Source organism: Labeo rohita, chromosome 17 (assembly GCF_022985175.1).
Source record: "Labeo rohita strain BAU-BD-2019 chromosome 17, IGBB_LRoh.1.0, whole genome shotgun sequence".
NCBI classification, from domain to species: domain Eukaryota; kingdom Metazoa; phylum Chordata; class Actinopteri; order Cypriniformes; family Cyprinidae; genus Labeo; species Labeo rohita.
This window is the reverse complement of record NC_066885.1, coordinates 13,035,208-13,054,210: the sequence shown is the minus strand read 5'-3', so window position 1 is coordinate 13,054,210 and position 19,003 is coordinate 13,035,208. Positions and strand designations below refer to the sequence as shown.

The window sequence follows — 19,003 nt, the reverse complement described above, 5'->3', positions numbered from 1 at the left end:
GGTATATTTATTACATACACACACCTGGTGCGGGATATATGAATACCTCTTATTAGTTAACAATGTCCAATGACCCAATTCCTTTAAAAAGAGAGGTGTGCACGTCCATCTGTATTTTTAATGAAGAGAAGCGTCTGTGTGCCAATGGATTATTTTAATACAAAAAAGACTTGGATTTATAATTCATAAATTATTATTTAAAGTCATGGTAATTCTGAATAAATTCCAAATAATACGCATCTCGAACCTTACAGAGCGAAACGTCCCACACATCGTTTTATTTTGGTATTTGAGCACAGGTCCATGACGGGTTACAAGGACTTTTATTTTGAAGCAAACTCCCCTCATGTCCGCCCTCTCATCGTTGTTCCCTTCACATCCTCAGGCGGAGAAAAGAAGCGGAGATCTGATGGCTTTGAAAAGGATCCAGAAGGTAATATTTTTTTATTTCTAAACAGAATACATGTCTTGAAAGTAGAATAGCATTACGGCGATCCAAAGGATCTACACATGGCCGATACGGTAAACCATCTCTCGGTCCGCATTACTATATAAAGTCAAAAGGCTAGAAGAATTTATTTTTCGGCCAGATGAAAAGAGCTTGATGTCGAGAACAAAGCGGACTGAAGTCCCATAGGGCATCAAAAATATTACATTATGATTGTAATAGGTATGCCATTGCATTGATTTAGATTGTCGACGGACGTTTTAGCAGCTCTAAGTAAAAAGGTTATCCTTATTTAAACATTAGGTATTTCATTAAATAATTCACAATATGTACAATACAATATGCTGTATAATGTGAAAGTCACAATAAAACGGATATTTGTGTATATATATATATATATATATATATATATACACACACACACATATATATAATGTGTGTATACATGTATGTATGTATGTATGTATGTGTGTGTGTGTGTGTTAAATGTAAATAAAACAGTTTTCTTTAAAATAAGACTATCAGTTGAAGCTTAAGTACATTTACTAAAACTAGAGATGAAAAAAGCAACTAATAAAATTACTAAAGCATGTAACAAAGTTTACTAAACCAGTATAAATGGAACATTTAAAATGAAAATACAATACAATACACTATTAAATACTATAAAACACATTCTTTATGATAAAACCTTGCATTTATAAAACAGGATGAATGTTTTTATAATTTTTTCCAGTCTGAACTGTCAGCAACATGCAAGTCTGTTTTTGAAGCATAGAAATTTACATGTGCATTTCTATTATATTTGTAGGAGCTACAGGACTTGCAACGGGATCCACCCTCGCAGTGCTCAGCTGGACCACTTGGAGATGACTGTAAGTGTGTCCACTAACTATATACTTAACTGGCCTTTAATACTTTGACAGGACGATTTACTCAAAATATTATATTTGCACTTTCAGTGTTTCACTGGCAGGCGACAATAATGGGTCCAGTAAGTACACATAAATAATTCCAGGTTAATGTTTATTTTATGAAATTAGTTTTTGCCTCAGTAAAACAAAGGAATTGACTTCTGTCACACACAAATGCTCTCTTTTTATCTTCCCCCAGAGTGATAGTCCATATCAGGGAGGGGTTTTCTTCCTCACAATCCACTTCCCGACTGATTATCCCTTTAAACCACCAAAGGTGAGTGGAGAGCTACATCTGTGCTTATGTCTTTCACAAATTATTTGTTGTAGATATTTGACACTATGTTGCTGACAGGTTGCCTTCACAACAAAAATCTACCACCCAAATATCAACAGTAATGGAAGCATCTGTTTGGACATTCTGCGCTCCCAGTGGTCACCTGCCCTCACGGTATCCAAAGGTTAGAGAGCACAAATATGGTCTTTTCATCAGAAACGGGCCATTCTACTGAATTGGTTCATAGTTGGAAACGTCAAATTTTACAGATTTTGTATGTATGCAAATATCATATATTCAAGGTACACATTATTAGTAATTGCACAATTAATTCTCATATTGTATCTTCAGAAAGGTTTGGAATATTTGTCCTCTCCCCAAATTTACCACTACCGAAACACAGTAATATATAATTTAATAAGAATGGTTATACTGACCTGTTAAGATTTTGCTTACATCTTTCTTGTAAATATATATATATATATTTTTTTTTTTAAAAAACATTAGCGGTAAATCAATAATAAGTGTGATTTATGAGATTTGTTGTATTTTGAATCCAATTTTTCCTTGTAAAAGGCAAAAAGTTGATCATACTGATTTTTAATGTTAAGGATTCATAAGTTAAAATACATATTGAACTAAACACTATCATAACATCATAGTTGATAATTCAGTGTACTTTATTTTTGACAAAACATCCCATGTTTCGGTCGTGACACCACATTTTCGGTAGTGACACAATGTTTAGGTAGCGACCACATCACATTACAGAATTTTAACTCGCATACTAAAACTACTAAAATACAACAAAATTGCATAACTGTACTAAAATTGTATTTATTCCCCGTAAATAAAGGATTATGTGTTCCCTTTTGTCACTACCGAAACTGTGATGACATGTTTTAGTTGTGACCATTTTGGTGACAATTTTAGGGAATAACACTCAATAAAAAGAGGATGTCACTACCGAAACTTCACTAAATGTTTCGGTAGTGACAATTTTAGATACTTTTGAGCCTACCTCAAAGATCCTAATCAGCACATGGTTAGCTAGCACAGTTCTGAACAGTTGTACACATATAAAAACTAAATGTTATGGAATAACATCCAAAAAAGTGTGCCTAATTGCAGAAAAAGGTGTTCGTAGTGACGTTCACTGAAGTTGCAGACAGATTTTTCAGACTTTTGAACACATTTACCTTAAAATGATGGGACCTATCTACTCACACTTTGTAGCTATGAGAGAGAGGGACACAGGAATATTTCCTGATCATAAATTTAGGGGTGTAGTTAAAATCAGTCTCAGCCAATGGACTAAAACATACACTGTTTTGGTAGTGACAAAAAATGCAGGACACATTTTTTTTACATGAGGTTTTAATGATTTACACAGGAAATATAAAACAATTTTTTAAAAATCAAAAACTTGGAACAATGGAATAAAATGCTTTTTTTTTATCAATATTGTTTTCATAAGTTGAAATTTAGGGGTTAGGGTTTGAGACAGCCACCTCCCAATTGAAAGTACCCAATGAATGATGATTTTCTATATATTAAGCTTATTGATATTTTAAATATTATTTCAGTATTATTTTTAAATATACATTTTTCAATATTTTTCAATATATTTTAAATATTATTTGGGTTTCAATAGATAATAAAAGGATCTTAGTAAACATCTAAGATTTGAATTCTTAGAATTGAATTCTTGAATTCTGTAGAATGGCCCAGACATGTCCAATCAGATTATGTCTAGATCCAAATAAAGGGAATAATCCAGTGGAATTGATGTGCAAAGAGTATAAAACTTTACCTGAATAGATGGAGCTCAGCATTAAGGCACATAAAGTGACTTTATTTTACTCAATATGAGCAATATTCATGTTGCTTTTAATAACACCACTAAAACGATTCAGCTGTTTTCTCTTGCTGTTTTTCAGTTTTATTATCCATATGCTCCCTCCTTTGTGACCCGAATCCAGATGACCCTTTAGTTCCAGATATTGCACACATCTACAAATCGGACAAAGATAAGTAAGTGACCTTATTTTAGTTTTATTTGTAAAATGTCTGCATCTGTACGAACCATCTTCTCCCATCTGGTTCAATCATAGCTGTATTTCCATAGCTGTAAGATGTCTATTTTCTTGTCTTTTAGGTATAACAGACTGGCAAGGGAATGGACTCAGAAGTATGCTATGTAACTGGATGGCAAGATTTTGAAATGGTTGCACATGGACACTATTACTGCACACTCAACTCTGCAACGCACCTATACAGAGACAAGACGTTTACCAACGGATGAACCTCCCCAACACACACACAAACACACACATGCACACACATGCCCAACCGTACAGAATAAACCTTGTTCAGGAGACAGAGTCACTTGTCCCTGTTCACAGAGGCATCCTGGAACAACCTGTCAGTTAACGCGTAACAAAAAATATTGTTTTATTTTCCAATGGATTAGTTACATTTTAGTAATTTTATTGTATAGAAATAAATACAATACTGGATCATTTTTATTGTTTTTGCATTAAAAGGTCTTATTATAAAATATGTGTCTCACTGCAGCTGTTTTAATATATGTTTTCTATATCTGTCTAATTTTGGAATTAGTTCACATAAGGGACGAAACTATACACCAGGGTGTCCAATCTTGCTCATGGAGGGCCACTGTCCTAGTTAAATACTCCCGAGCCAACTATTCAAGGTCTTACTACTTCCATTCTAGAAACTTCCAGGCAGGTATAAGTTGGAGCTAGACTTTGCAGGACAGTGGCCCTCTAGGACCAAGTTTGGACACCCCTGCTTTATACATTGTGCTCACATTGTGAGCTTTGTGCCACTAGATGGCGATGTTTACGTTTTATCCTAACCGTAAGGGTCTCACACAATGACCCTTCTATGCATTTTTGAAAGGTTTTGTTGATACTAAATATTAATCCACCTAAGGTCAGTCAAATTAAATCTTTAGTTAAAAAGTACATGTGATAAGTTCATAGAAATGTAATCTCTTTGACCATGTTCATACATTTTGGGGGAAAAACATTTATTTTCTACAAAAAAAACTAGTGTTCTTATGAAGTAAACACTTTATCTTCCAGAAAATACAAAGACGTTTAAGTAAAATTTAGTGAATTTACCTTTTTTGTTGGGGTTTAGGTCCATTTAATTAGAGTAAAATAAAATTTTATTTTATTAAATAGATGCCGCATTTTCTTTTCTCTTTTTATACACTTGTATGTACATATATAAGGTTTTCTTGTCACATGACGACAAAATTACTTTCTGTATGTTAGGCCACAATGCAATTGAAAAAATAAACTTAATTATGCTTCACCGATTATTATTATTATTTTTTAAAGAAAATGGTAATAAAACATGGCAAACTACTCAACCGGTGCCAAACATTTATTTTTTTGTCTTGTCTTTTCTAGAGAGTTACAATAGCTAGACATTGTTAGTGTTGTCAAACGATTAATCGCATGTTTAAAATATATTCATGCATGTGTGTGTATTTATATATACATAATAAATACACACAGCACACGTTATGTAAACAAAAACTTTAATTTTGGATGCGATTAATCGCGATTAACCGTTTGACAGCAGTAAATACATACAAATTATAGATTTTAATTTAGTTGGCAAACCAGTGCCAATGTTTCTTTTTTTCAATAATGTAAGTCTTTTAATCATACATTTTCTAGAGAGCTACAATAGACCGTTTTAGTGCCGTCATATGATTAGTCGCAATTAATCGCATCCAAAAGTTTACAAAATTGTGTATATTTATGAAATATATACGTGCCTGTGTGTGTATTTATATATACATAATACATATACACAGTACACACACATTATGTAAATAAAAACTTTTATTTTGGATGCGATTAATCGTGATTAATCGTTTGACAGCACTAAATACATACAAATTATAGATTTTTATTCAGTAATTGAAAGCATATTCATCACAGAAAATGTGCATGAAAGTCATTATGTACGAACTGAATTTTAATATATATATATATATTTAAAGAAAATGGTATATGGCACACTACTTAACCAGTGCTAACGTTTCTTTTTCAATAATGTAAGTCTTTTAATCATACCTTTTTCTAGAGAGCTACAATAGCTAGACATTTTTAGTGCTGTCAAATGATTAATCGGGATTAATCGCATCCAAAAGTTTACAAAATTGTGCATATTTAAGAAATATATACGTGCCTGTGTGTGTATTCATATATACATAATAAATATACACAGTACACACACATTATGTAAATAAAAACTTTTATTTTGGATGCGATTAATTGCGATTAATCATTTGACAGCACTAAATACATACAAATTATAGATTTTAATTTAGTTGGCAAACCAGTGCCAACGTTTCTTTTTTTCGATAATGTAAGTCTTTTAATCATACCTTTTTCTAGAGATCTACAATAGCTAGACATTTTTAGTGCTATCAAATGATTAATCACATGTGTATATATATTAAATATATACATGCATGTGTGTGTATTTATATATACATAATAAATATACACAGCACACACATTGTGTAAACAAAAACTTGTATTTTGGATGCAATTAATTGTGATTAATCTTTAAAAGCACTAAAAATACATATAAATTATAGTTTTTAATTTAGCAGTTGAAAGCATATTCATCACAAAATCAGAACATTTGCATGAAAGTAATTTTGTAAGAACTGCATTTTAATATATTAAAATATTGTCACCAAATATTTAAAAAAAAATGGTAATGAAACATGGCAAACTACTTAACCAGTGCCAACGTTTCTTTTTTTCAGTAATGTAAGTCTTTTAATCACATTTTTAATGCTGTCAAATGATTAATCGCGATTAATCTCATCCAAAATAAAAGTTTTCGTTTACATAATTGTATGTACTGTGTATATTTATGAAATATATATGTGCCTGTGAGTGTATTTATATATACATAATAATACAGAGTACACACACCCATATTATGTAAATAAAAACTTTTATTTTGGATGCGATTAATCGCGAATAATCATTAAATACATACAAATTATAGATTTTAATTTAGTAATTGAAAGCATATTCATCACAGAATGATAGAAAATGTTCTTAAAAGTCATATTGTACGAATTGCATTTTAATATATATATATTTTAAATAAAATGTCTTCATCGAATATTTTTAAAGAAAATGGTAATAAAACATTATGGCAAACTACGTGCCAACGTTTCTTTTTTCTTTTAATCATACTTTTTCTAGAGAGTTACACTAGCTAAATGTTTCAGAAAGTTATTTTTTAAATAAATAAATAAATACACACATATAAACAATTGCTTTTAATTCAGTAATTGAAAACACGTTTATCATAGAATCATAAAAAACGTGCATGAAAGCCATTTTGTAAGAACTGCATTTTAATATTTTTTTACATATATATAATTTAATAATGTTTTATTTTGTGCTTGTGCAGGGGAAACCGTAGGCGCGCAAACTGGATATGATGATGAGAAAGTTTTGGGAGGAGAGTGGGCGGTGATCCTGACACGTGAATGCTCCCACAGGAGCATATTCCATCCATGCATCCATGTCCTCCAACTATAGTGTGTTCTGGTCCTGGAGCCAGAGGAAAAGTGGAGGGGTGAGGAATCTAAGGGCAGATTGATTTTCTCGGGGGCAGTATAACTGGCCAGAGGGGCTTTAAGGGACTTCAAAGGCAGGATTGGAAAAACTTGCCTGGAAATCGGAATGTTTTTCTCCTAGTGTTGTCTTGCCGTTTGCCTCTTTCACATACAAACCCCGTTTAGTAAGTTTGAAACACTTTAAGTCGCAATGGCTGAGCCGCTGAGTTTCATGCATCATGATCAGAGCTCCAGCAGCGAGCGGAGTGACGACTCACCGTCTGCCGTGTCTGAGGATGACTCTAGCGGACACTGCGGCCACATCTCCCCGCCTGACCCAGACTGGACCGAGGAAAGGTTTCGAGTTGACCGCAAGAAACTAGAAACTATGTTACTGGGTATGTTACCTTCTTAAACACTTTCATAAAGAACTGGTAGACAATCCAATGTCTTCAAAATACTTTTAGCTAACCTTGCAGTGTAGCTTGGCGTCGAGAAGCATAAATAGTTGTCTAAAAATATCACAATGTTTCCTCGAAGTCCAGCTTGAAGGAGATGTGTTGAAGAGGCTGCTTCTTGAGTAGGACATGAAAACTAGCATTGGGATGTTTTATTGCTTCATTTAGCAGCCAGATACGACATACATTCAAATGAACTAGCAGCTATTTTTGTGTAACTTTGCACTGAAACTAATAATAAGCTCAAGTTGTTGCATGGATTTCAGCTTCTTATGTTCATTTAGTAGAAATATGTGGATGTTAGACATTTTTTAACACACCATGGTTGAGAAAGAAGTTCACTCAGTTATTTTTGGAGTGTCATGAAAGTTTACATGAATACTTGTCAAATTTCTTTAATTTCATGGAATTTAGCATCACAATAAAACGTCAGATGTAAGATATGAATATAAGATCAATATTATTACTGATCCATCAAGGCATCACTGTGACACATACTGGATTCACTACACTAGTGAAAAAATCCCATAGACACAATGGTTTTTATACAGAGGTGATCAAGTTTGCTCTACCCCAAATTTTAAAGGGACAGTTCACCCAAAAATGAAAATTCTGCCATCAGTTACTCATCCTCATGTCCTTCCAGAACTTTTTGACCTTTGTCTGTGAAACACAAAATATATTTTTAAAAATATTTGACTTGCATTGTATGGACAAAATACAAAATACATCTTATGTTCCACTTAAAAAAAAAGTCATACAGGTTTGGAATGACATGAAGGTGAATAAATGATAACTTTTCATTTTTGGTTGAACTGTCCCGCATAAAAACCTGTTTATGTCTGTATATCTGAAGCAATCATTTTTCCTCATGTTTGTAAGAATATTTTCAAACATTTGGGCCACACAGTATGACCAAACCTGTGCATTCATACAAACACAGACTTTTGATGTTATTTTAGTCAGATAATGATATTTACTATTCTAAGCCTAAAGCAAACTTTCACGCAGACCTGTTGACATTAAATTTGCCTGATATACGAGCATTTCAGATCATAAGAACCACTTCACCAGTCTGTTTTCACCCTGTTCAACTTCATTTGTGAGGGCATTTGGCTCTCACGTGTATAGCCAAACCTGTACACAAACACACACTAACACTTTTCAAGAAACATCATCTGGTTAAAGCTTATAATTCAACACTTGCATCATATTTTACAGTCACTCTGTCAGCAATGGACAGTTTACTTCACTGCGGAATAATGTTCAGTCCGTTTTGTTTTTCTTTTGTTGTAACTTCAGCAGAGCAGAATTTTAAACAAGTTTAAGAATTACAAGTTGAGGTCAGTGGTTTGGTATTGGCGTATTCTAAACATGTACAAAAGGTCTGGTTTTTTATAGCAGGCCCTCAAGTTGCATTTGTTGCCATGCATTCAAACCAATCAAACTCAAGATAGTTATGGATGTTGGCTTCATAAATGGTATATATGTGTATATGCATTCCTTTATGAGTATTTTGTTAAATGAGTAAGTGATGGCAGACTTTTTATTTTTGGGTAAACTATAAAAATGGTTTATGTCTGTAGATTCAAATAAAACAACCACTTAAAATGTCCTCACAAGACAAAATTGTCACTGTATATGTGCAAATATTGTCACATGTTTCATTACAGGTATAGCCAAACCTGTGCATGCATTAAAACATACTTTTGAAGTTGTGTCAGCAATGATATCTACAGTTAAAGTCAAAAGTTTACATACACCTTGCAGAATCTGCAAAATGTGAATTTATTTACCAAAACGCGAGGGATCATACAAAATGCATGTTATTTAAGTACTGACCTAAATAAGATATTTCACATAAAAGATATATAATATATAATCCACAAAAGACAATAAAAATTACCCTGTTCAAAAGTTTACATACACTTGATTCTGAATGATCCACAGCTGTGTTTTTTGTTTAGTGATAGTTGTTCATGAGTTCCTTGTTTTTCCTTAACAGTCAAACTGCCCGCTGTTCTTCAGTAAAATCCTTCAGGTCCCACAAATTCTTTGGTTTTTCAGCATTTGTGTGTAGTTGAACCCTTTCCAATAACGACTGTTGATTCTGAGATGAATGTTTTCACGCTGAGGACAACACAGGGGCTCATATGCAAGTATTAGAGAAGGTTCAAACGCTCACTAATGCATTACAATGCACTGAAAGCCAGGGGGTGAAAACCTTTGAACAATTAAGACGTGCACTTTTTTTCTTATTTTGCCTAAATATCTTTTTTCATTTATTACTGCCCTTCAGAAGCTACATGATATACTTGTTTTCCAGAAGACAAAATAAGTTACATTTACCCTGATCTTCAATTTCAAGTAGTTTTCACCCCTGGCTCTTAATGCATCGTTTTTCCTTCTGGAGCATCAGTGAGTGTTTAAACCTTCTGTAATAGTTGCATATGAGTCCCTCAGTTGTCCTCAGTGTGAAAACATGAATCTCAAAATCATTCAGTCATTGTTTTATATGTGACATCTTACTCAGGTCAGTACTAAATAAAACATAACATGAATTTTGTATTATCTCTCTTATTTTTTGGTAAAATATTTAACATTTTGCAGATTCTGCAAGGTGTATGTAAACTTTTGACTTCAATTGTACTATATTCTAGTATCTTGTTGCATTTTACGTAAGATATGTGTTGTAAATGTGGAAAAACTGAGACCCTCAGTCCCCTTCCAACACCTTGATGTGTGCGATTGCATGATTGAATGCTTCCTTGATAGTACAACCCCCAGGTCAAAGGTCAGTTTAGCATGAGAGAGCTTAAGAGCAGCAGGAAAACTTCCATAGCCAGGCTAGCACATTTTCAAGACTGTCGACAACACCTTTCACATCACACACACTCATATACTCACTCTACAATCATTGTTGTAGTGATGTGGGCATTTTTTCCCACACCTATGATTCAGTGACTCGTAATCATCTCTTTGCTCCGGATGACGTGCAACATCTGGAGGTGTTTTGAACGGCTCTTGTTTTGATTGGTCGGATGCAGCAGTAGGCGTGATCATAAATCCAGCGACGTGTGTTTTTTGTGTGAAGGTTTATTGTGTGGCACAATTTTGCTTCCCGTTTCCAGGAAATGGGAGAGAGAGCGAGAGAAACGGGACAGAGAGAGTTACAATTAAAATCATTTTTCTTAAAAATAACTTTGAAGAACGTGGCGAGGGAGAGACAGAGGGGAGACCCACTCTTGTGCTTTTCCCCTTCGGCCAGACCACTACTAAATCAGCTCATTTTTATAGGCTTATTCAGAAAGACTAATAGAGGAAAGTGGATCACCTATGATTCACATTCACGTAAGGGAATCTGAGCAGCTTTAGGGTTTCATCGGAAAGCAACAAAGTTAAATACTCATACTTTCACACTGAAATAATCACTAAAACAAGAGGCTTTAACACTGTCCGTCTCTCTTACAAACTTTTATGGGAATAGTTTGTATATTAGGATTCAGTTTTTACTTTACCCCAATGGCTGTTACATCAGATGTCTGGTTTTGATTAAAAACAGAGGAATGTGTGCTGGCCTGACATTATATTCCGTGTGATAAGGAATTCTAAAAAGAATGTTGTGTTTGTTTAGCAGAGTTTATTCCAGCACTTTATGGAAATCATATGTTCCCCTGGTGGCTTTTTGATCAAAATGTGTGTTTTTGTAGTTTTTTCTTTGTCTCAACAGGATGTGAAACTATATTAAGATCTAAACGTCAGTACATCTCACACCTACTAGTTAAAGGAATAGTTCACCCGCCAAAGCTGAAAACGTACTCAGCCTTAGGCCATCTGAGATGTAGATGAGTTAGTTTCTAAACAGTTTTGGAGAAATTTTACATCACTTGTTCACTAAAGGATCCTCTGCAGTGAATGGGTGCCATCAGAATGAAAGTCCAGACAGCTGATATAAACATCATCATAATCATTACAACTCCATCAATTAACGTCTTGTGAAGTGAAAACTTGCATGTTTCTAAGGAACAAATCTGTCATTAAAGGGATAGTTCACCCAAAAATGAAATGAAATTGCATTAATTACCCACCCTCATGTTGTTCTAAACCTGCAAGATCTTCATTCATCTTTAAAACACAAATTAAGATATTTTTGCTGAAATCTGAGAGCTTTCTGAATCTGCATAGACTTCAATGCAACTGAGATGTTCAAGGCCCAGAAAGGTAGTAAGGACATCATTAAAATAGTCCATGTGACATCAGTGGTTCAACCTTAGATTTATGAAGCTGCAAGAATACTTTTTGTGCACAAAAAAAAACAACTTTATTCAATAATTTCTTCTTTTCCGTGTCAGACTTCGATATGCATTCTCAAAAATATCTTAATTTGTGTTCTGGAGATGAATGAAGGTCTTACACCTTCGTTTGGAACGACATGAGGGATAATAATTAATGACAGAATTTTCATTTTTGGGTGAACTATCCCTTTAAGACATTTTTAACATTTTTAAACGCATTAACAACGTATTTGTTTCTTACAAACACACAGCTTTTCACTTCATTAGGCATTAATTGATGGACTGTTGTGTGGATTACTTGTGGATTGCGTTGTTTTTATGAACTGTTTGAACTCTCATTCTGACAGCACCCATTTATCGCAGAGGATCCATTGTAATGCTGAACTTTTCCAAATCTGTTCCAATTAAGGAAACAAAGTCCTCTACATCCTGAGGATGACCCGAGGATGAGTCAATTTTCCATTTAATCTTGTTTATCTGAGTGTGAACGTGTTTGTGGGTCAGCCTAGTTACCACCAAATGTGTGCTGTGTACTTTATTAATTTGCTTATGCGTGCAGCATGTTTTTTGACATGTGTGTTTTATTTCATGAGTCAAATTTAGTCTAGTACATGTTGGCTGTGTCATTCCTAACATGCTGCATGTGTCTGGATTGGTGAGTGAAGCAACAGGAAGTGCGTTGTGTTTTGGGAATGTGCTCATGGCTCAGCACACTGTTGCTAGGGAAACACAGGTCTGTTGCCTTGGATTTAGATTTTTTGTATGCATACATGTGCATTTTGAATATTAATGGCACACTTGTGTCTTGATTTAGACATCAATATCAGATATTGTGTGTTTATGAACCATTAATCACATGTTGTAGTACTAGAAAGAGTTTTGAGGTAGTGTTGTCTTGGTAACAAGTATTTTATGGTTTGACAGATCCAACATAGCCAGTATCCTGATTTTTTTTTTTTCTTCATTTATTCAATTTTTGGCAGTTTCAATTGGCAAGCCTTTTTTTTTGCTAGTTCTAAAAATACCTACACTGCCAAATTTGGTGGAGTTTTCTTCCAAGAAGACTTCTGTTTGTATGTTTACAAATATAAATCTATTTCTTGGGTTTAAAGCATCAGGTTTTACATTGTTTTTATAAAATGCTTTTGATGTATTAGATTGTTAAGATGAGTGTTTAGGAGGGAAAACTCCAAATCTGGTGTTGGATGAAAACTCATCTGTGTTCATAACCTGTCAGACAAGGATAAAGTTACTTATCGTCATGAAGAGTTGAGACGTTCGCATTATTTAATTCACATCACAGACAAATCCTTTTCACTCAGTACCTTTGGAGAGGTCTTGAATGCGTTTTCACCACATCTGCAATTTATAATCCCAAATAGTTATGCAGTTCATATTGCCTGATTATTGCCCTATTTTCCATCGTATGTTGAATAGTTTCACAGACTTCTGTCTTTTAGTGGTGGTACACATTGTTTCTGAGAGACATTTGGGCCTAAGTGTAGTTTCCCATGGCCAGATGTTTCACTTGAGCTCAACATTTTGAGTTTACTTTCATACAGACTGCTTGCATTCTGAAGTTGCAAAAGAAAAATGTTACAGAAGATTGTACAACCAGTCTGCAATAGAAGTGTCGGCGGCTCGTGTGTGTAATCTCAAGTTATGACATGGCACACAAACCGTCTGAGAAGATAAAAGCTCTGAATCTTTTGCACAAGTGGCTGAGTACTTTAGTTTGGGCATGACAGGGTTGTGCTTATATATAATTTGATATACAGTTGAGGTCAAAAGTTTACATACACCTTGCAGAATCTTCAAAATGCTAATTATTTTACCAAAATAAGAAGGATCATACAAAATGCATGATATTTTTTTATTTAGTGATGACCTGAATAACATATTTCACATAAAAGACATTTCCATTTATAGTCCAAAAGAGAAAATAATAATTAAATGTATAAAAATGCCCTCGTTCAAAAGTTTACATACGCTTAATTCTTAATACTGTGTTTTTTTGTTTAGTGATAGTTGTTAATGAGTCCCTTGTTTGTCCTAAACAGTTCATTTGCTTGTTGTACTTTAGAAAAATCCTTTATGTCCCACAAATTCTTTGGGTTTTCAGCATTTTTGTGTGTTTGAACCCTTTCCAACAATGACTGTATGATTTTGAGATCCATCTTTTCACACTGAGGGCAACTGAGGAACTTCTATGCAACTATTACAGAAGGTTCAAACGCTCACTGATGCTTCAAGGAAAAATGATGCATTAAGAGCCAGGTGTGAAAACTTTTGAACAGAATGAAGATGTGTACATTTTCTTATTTTGCCTAAATATCATATTTTTTTCATTTAGTACTGCCATTCAGAAGTTACAGAAGATACTTGCATGTTTTGCAGAAGACAAAATAAGTTAAAATTACTCTGATCTTCAAAGTCCAAACGTTTTCACTCCCCGGCTCTTAATGTCTCGTGTTTTACTTCTAAAGCATCAGTGAGCGTTTGAACCAGTTGTCCCCCAGTTGTCCTTCGTGTGAAAAGATGGATCTTAAGGTCATACAGTCATTGTTGGTTCAAATACACAAAAATGCTGAAAAACCAAAGAATCTGTGGGACCTGAGGGATTTTTTTCTGAAGAACAGTAGGCAGTTTAACTGTTCAGGACAAACAAGGGACTCATGAACAACTATCACTAAAAAAAAAACAAAAAAAAACACAGCTGTGCATCATTCAGGTAACAACACAGTATGTACAGGTTGTACAATCAAGTGTATGTAAACTTTTGAACAGGGTCATTTTTATAAATGCAACTATTATTTTATCTTGAAATATCTTATTAAGGTCATGCATTTTGTATGATCCCTCTTATTTTGGTAAACTAATTAACATTTTTCAGATTCTGCAAGGTGTATGTAAACTTTTGACCTCAACTGTATGTTTTCGTTTGTAAGTAAAAGGTTGAAGTATGTAACCAATCAGATTTCACTCCACAATCTCATGCACTACCATTCAGAAGTTTGGGTCGGTCAGTAAGATTTTTGAAAGAAGTCTTTCCAGCTCATGTCTTCTCGTTTTTGCTCAAGAATGTCTTTACGTCACTTTTGATCAATTGAATGTGTCCTTGAACGAAATGATTACTTTCTGCCAAAGATAAAATCTCACTGACCCCAAACTTTTGAACTGTACTGTAGGACGTCACTCAGAACAGATGCCTTCAAATGTTAATAGTTAAGAATAAGATTTGAATCCAGATGTTGGTCATGGGTAAGTTTCTCTGATGTCTCGCCCACTCTCGGAACTCTGGAGTTCAAGGGAAGTTCCAGGATTATCCAGAAGAAATGCACTCAAATTATACAGTTTTGTTCTTGCACTCGCTTATTCATCACATTCCTAACACACACATAGTTTACAGGAGCTGTGCTATAATCAAACACTACTCTGGAAGTGTGTGTAAGGCTGTGTGTTTCAAAAACTCAAAAGCTGTGGCGTTTCTCTGACCCACATCCTAAATCGAGCACAAGAAAGAGCTGAAATCAAGAAACACACACACACACACACAAACACACACATACTGCATTTAACATTCTGTCTGGTTTGAGGCTTGCTATTTTCATATTTTACTCTATGTGAGCCTGAGTATGTACATGTTTTCTTTTGGATGTGTTTCCGTGGTTTTTGTGAATATGAGAGAGTATCAACAGTAACGTTTTTGAAGTTAACATGGAATATGCATTTATGCGATAATCTGTGAGTTAGTTCAGAGGTGTTAATCTGTTGCATACTATACTCATTACAGATGTATGCTGCACAGATACGACATCATCCAAACATCTCATGAAGCTTTCTCTGATTTCACAACTTTAGTCTTTCTTTGTCCTCACTTAACCCAAAATCAGACTTGTGTGAGCTAATGTAAATGGCACTAGATGTTGAGCTAGTTCACCCAAAATATGAAAATTCTGTCATTAATTACTCACCCTCATGTCGTTCCAAACATGTAAGACCATCGTTCATCTTCGGAGTGCAAATTAAGATATTTTTGATGAAATAAGAGCGTTTCTGACCCTGCGACAGCAACGGTACTGAGACGCTCAAGGCCAAGAAAGATAGTAAGGACAACGTTAAAATAATCCATGTGACATCAGTGGTTCAACTGTAATTTTATGAAGCTATGAGAATACTTTTTGTGCACAAAGAAAACAAAAATAACTTTCAACAGTTAAATTCAACTATTTCTTCTCTTCTGTGTCAGTCTTTCACACGTGTATTTAGACATGTCTCAAATTTTTGTATAATAGTGTTGCAAAAATTGCAAACATACAAGAAAAAATGGTCTATGTTTTGCACTATTTGTGCTTGCTTTCTGGAAAATAACTTGTTTATTAAAACCGGGTACAGTCAAAGTGTTTCTGCTTAAAGTTAAGTGGAATCAATAAATGAAAGTATTTTAATGGCTTTTGTTTTGGGAACACAAGGACTTCGAAGATTGAAACCACTTCTGTGTCCACAGTTGTTTTCACCCCCCCCTCTCTCTCTCTCTCTCTCTCCGCCACATGCTGTTGAGAAATTGTGATAACATTTCTTTGTTTTCCAAAAGAATCTCTAAATTTCCTCATTACTGTCTAAATATCTGCATTGCTCCATTGACTAGCCAGTGCAATGATGTGTGGTGGAGGAGGGTTCAAATCAAACCACACTTTGGTGTAATGAGATGGGCACTTCTTGTAATTGTAGCTATTCTTTTCCTTGTTTGGATCTGGTAATATAGTGAATTTCATGGTGAGCTGGGTGGATGTGCTTTTTGTGATTTTAGGGTCATTAAGAGGTTTAGATGACAAGATTGTCCCATATCCAAACCCTTTTATTTCCTTCCATTTTGAGGTTTGTTGTTCTGACCTTTCTATGAAAACCATATTTCAACTTTAAAGGTAAAGCAAAGTGCAGGAGAGGGTTTGGCGCTATTAGTTGAGTCGCCCTCTGTGTAGACTTACACGCAAGAATGTTTCATTTTATATGATTGGACAATCTCAACCAAACATCTGGACACCAAGTGTCCCAACCAAAGCAAACAAATTCTCAGATTTTCCTGTGAACCCAATGTTTTCATCGCACCTGACTGAGAGTCTTTGCACATTTTCACACTTTAATTACGTATGTGACCCTGGACCACAAGTCCACTTATTTGTAGGAGTATCCAAAAATACATTGTATGGGTCAAAATTATAGATTTTTTTTTTATGTCAAAAAGAAAGGATTAGGATATTAAGTAAAGATCATGTTCCATGAAGATATTTTATAAATTTACTACTGTAAATATGTCAAAACTTGAAGGTGATTCTTCTCAATATTTTGATTTTTGCAATCTCAGATTCCAGATTTTCAGATAGTTGTATCTCAGGCAAATATTGTCCTGTCATAACAAACCATACATCAATGGAAAGCTCTCAGATAATGAAAAAAAAAATACCTTGGTTTTGTCATCCAGGGTCACATATTACATATTTGAGTGATCCCAAGTCTGATAATGGCTGTAAAAATGATGTTGATCATTGTGTCTACAAGTGTCTAAGAGCAGTTTTGACACATGCTTTACATGCATAAGCCATATGCAAGCGTCCTACCCTGTGTGGGATTCTGTGAGTGTGTTTATTAAGATTTATGAACTGTTTTTGTGTCATCTGTAACTCGGTACATGAGCGTGAGCTTGCACACAGCTGTTTGCGTGTGCAATGGACAAGCATGTGCATGACATATGAAATGCATTTAGTTTCAGCAGGTTGTGAGAATGCTGCTTGATTTTTGTATGTGTGTGTTTTGTGGTTAAATACATCTTGAGTATGTAAGTCTGGCATCAAAACTTGTGCACTTTTTATATTGTGCCTGACAGAAACCTTAAAATGTAATTCATTCACAATATAGCTTGGCTTCTCATACATTATTGCTGAAATATCATTCAGAAACATTTTAATAAAATAAGTATCTCTTAATGCTAATGTAAATGTCTCTCTCTTTTTCTCACACAGTAGCCAGTGAGGGGAGGATAAATGGAGGAGAGGATTTTTTCCAGAAGGTAAGAATCCTTTTTTTTTTTTTTTTTGAGTTTGGGGTCTTTTTTTTATTATTAAAAAAAAAAAAAAAAAAAAAAAAAAACAAATTTTTAAATAAATTTAAAAAAAAAAATATATATATATATATATATATATATATATATATATATATATATATATATATATAATTTTTTTTTTTTTTTACAAATATTTTATTTAAAAATGACAGTGAAGACACTTAACACAAAAAATTTCTGTTGATAATGCTGTTAAACATTTTTACATCAAAAAATAATGAAAAAAGAACACATTAGTCACAAAAATATTAAGCAATACAACTATTAATACAAATATTAATACAACTATTCATACAAATATTAAGAACCAAATCAGCATATGATTTCTGAAGGATCATGTAACACTGAAGACTGGAGTATAATTCAATTTGACCAGAAATAAATCATAAACATATACCAGAAATAAATAAAAATAAACAGTTTTATGTGAAAGTTTAAGAGCCCCTTGCAGAATTTGTGAAAATGTGAATAATTTTAACAAAATACAAGAGATCATACAAAATTAGGGCTGCACCACTAATAGTCGACTAATCGTTAGTTGACGAAAAGAGGCTTGATCGACCAAAACTTTATTAGTCGCTTAGTCGAAGGAAAAAAAAATAGTCACGAAGTCACGCAGTCCGTGACGGACAGATTGTTAACAGCTGGTCTATGTGGTAATGTCAGGCATCCAAACATTCACCTATCATTCCTTGACCTCAAATATGGCTTATCAAAAATATGTAAGTAGTAGCAACTTTACATGGCCGCTCAATGTATTGTTAACCTATAAAATTGTGTGCTATTCAAGTGTGACAGATGGAGGCGCCGGTGCGGTCACTTGGTCTGTCATTTTTGGTCATGCAGATAAAAGTAATA

At 34.0% G+C, this 19,003-nt stretch overlaps 2 protein-coding genes across 4 annotated transcripts in view; both read left to right on the top strand.

Annotated features, from left to right (window-relative positions):
- The first annotated feature begins 326 nt into the window (after positions 1-326).
- Positions 327-4,199, top strand: ube2d1a (ubiquitin-conjugating enzyme E2D 1a). Its single transcript, XM_051134230.1, has 7 exons — positions 327-433; positions 1,260-1,323; positions 1,411-1,442; positions 1,562-1,639; positions 1,718-1,823; positions 3,580-3,673; positions 3,798-4,199. Exons 1-7 carry the CDS (start codon positions 347-349, stop codon positions 3,841-3,843), a joined length of 507 nt encoding a protein of 168 aa, XP_050990187.1. The 5' UTR covers positions 327-346; the 3' UTR covers positions 3,844-4,199.
- A 2,974-nt stretch (positions 4,200-7,173) lies between these two features.
- bicc1a (BicC family RNA binding protein 1a) overlaps positions 7,174-19,003 on the top strand; it is a 42,520-nt gene continuing 30,690 nt past the window's right edge. For 2 of the 3 annotated variants that reach the window (XM_051134051.1, XM_051134050.1), the window contains exons 1-2: positions 7,174-7,669; positions 18,045-18,091. In XM_051134051.1, the coding sequence (XP_050990008.1) occupies positions 7,483-7,669; positions 18,045-18,091 (234 nt within the window). In that variant the 5' untranslated portion in view covers positions 7,174-7,482. The remainder of the gene's footprint in view (positions 7,670-18,044; positions 18,092-19,003) is intronic. The other variant, XM_051134052.1, reaches the window with a different exon arrangement.

Coding starts and splice junctions, on each gene's coding strand:
- ube2d1a (XM_051134230.1), top strand. CDS start 347: ATGTCCGCCCTCTCATCGTTGTTCCCTTCACATCCTCAGGCGGAGAAA. Junction 434..1,259: donor CTTTGAAAAGGATCCAGAAG/GTAATATTTTTT, acceptor TTATATTTGTAG/GAGCTACAGGACTTGCAACG. Junction 1,324..1,410: donor TGGACCACTTGGAGATGACT/GTAAGTGTGTCC, acceptor TTGCACTTTCAG/TGTTTCACTGGCAGGCGACA.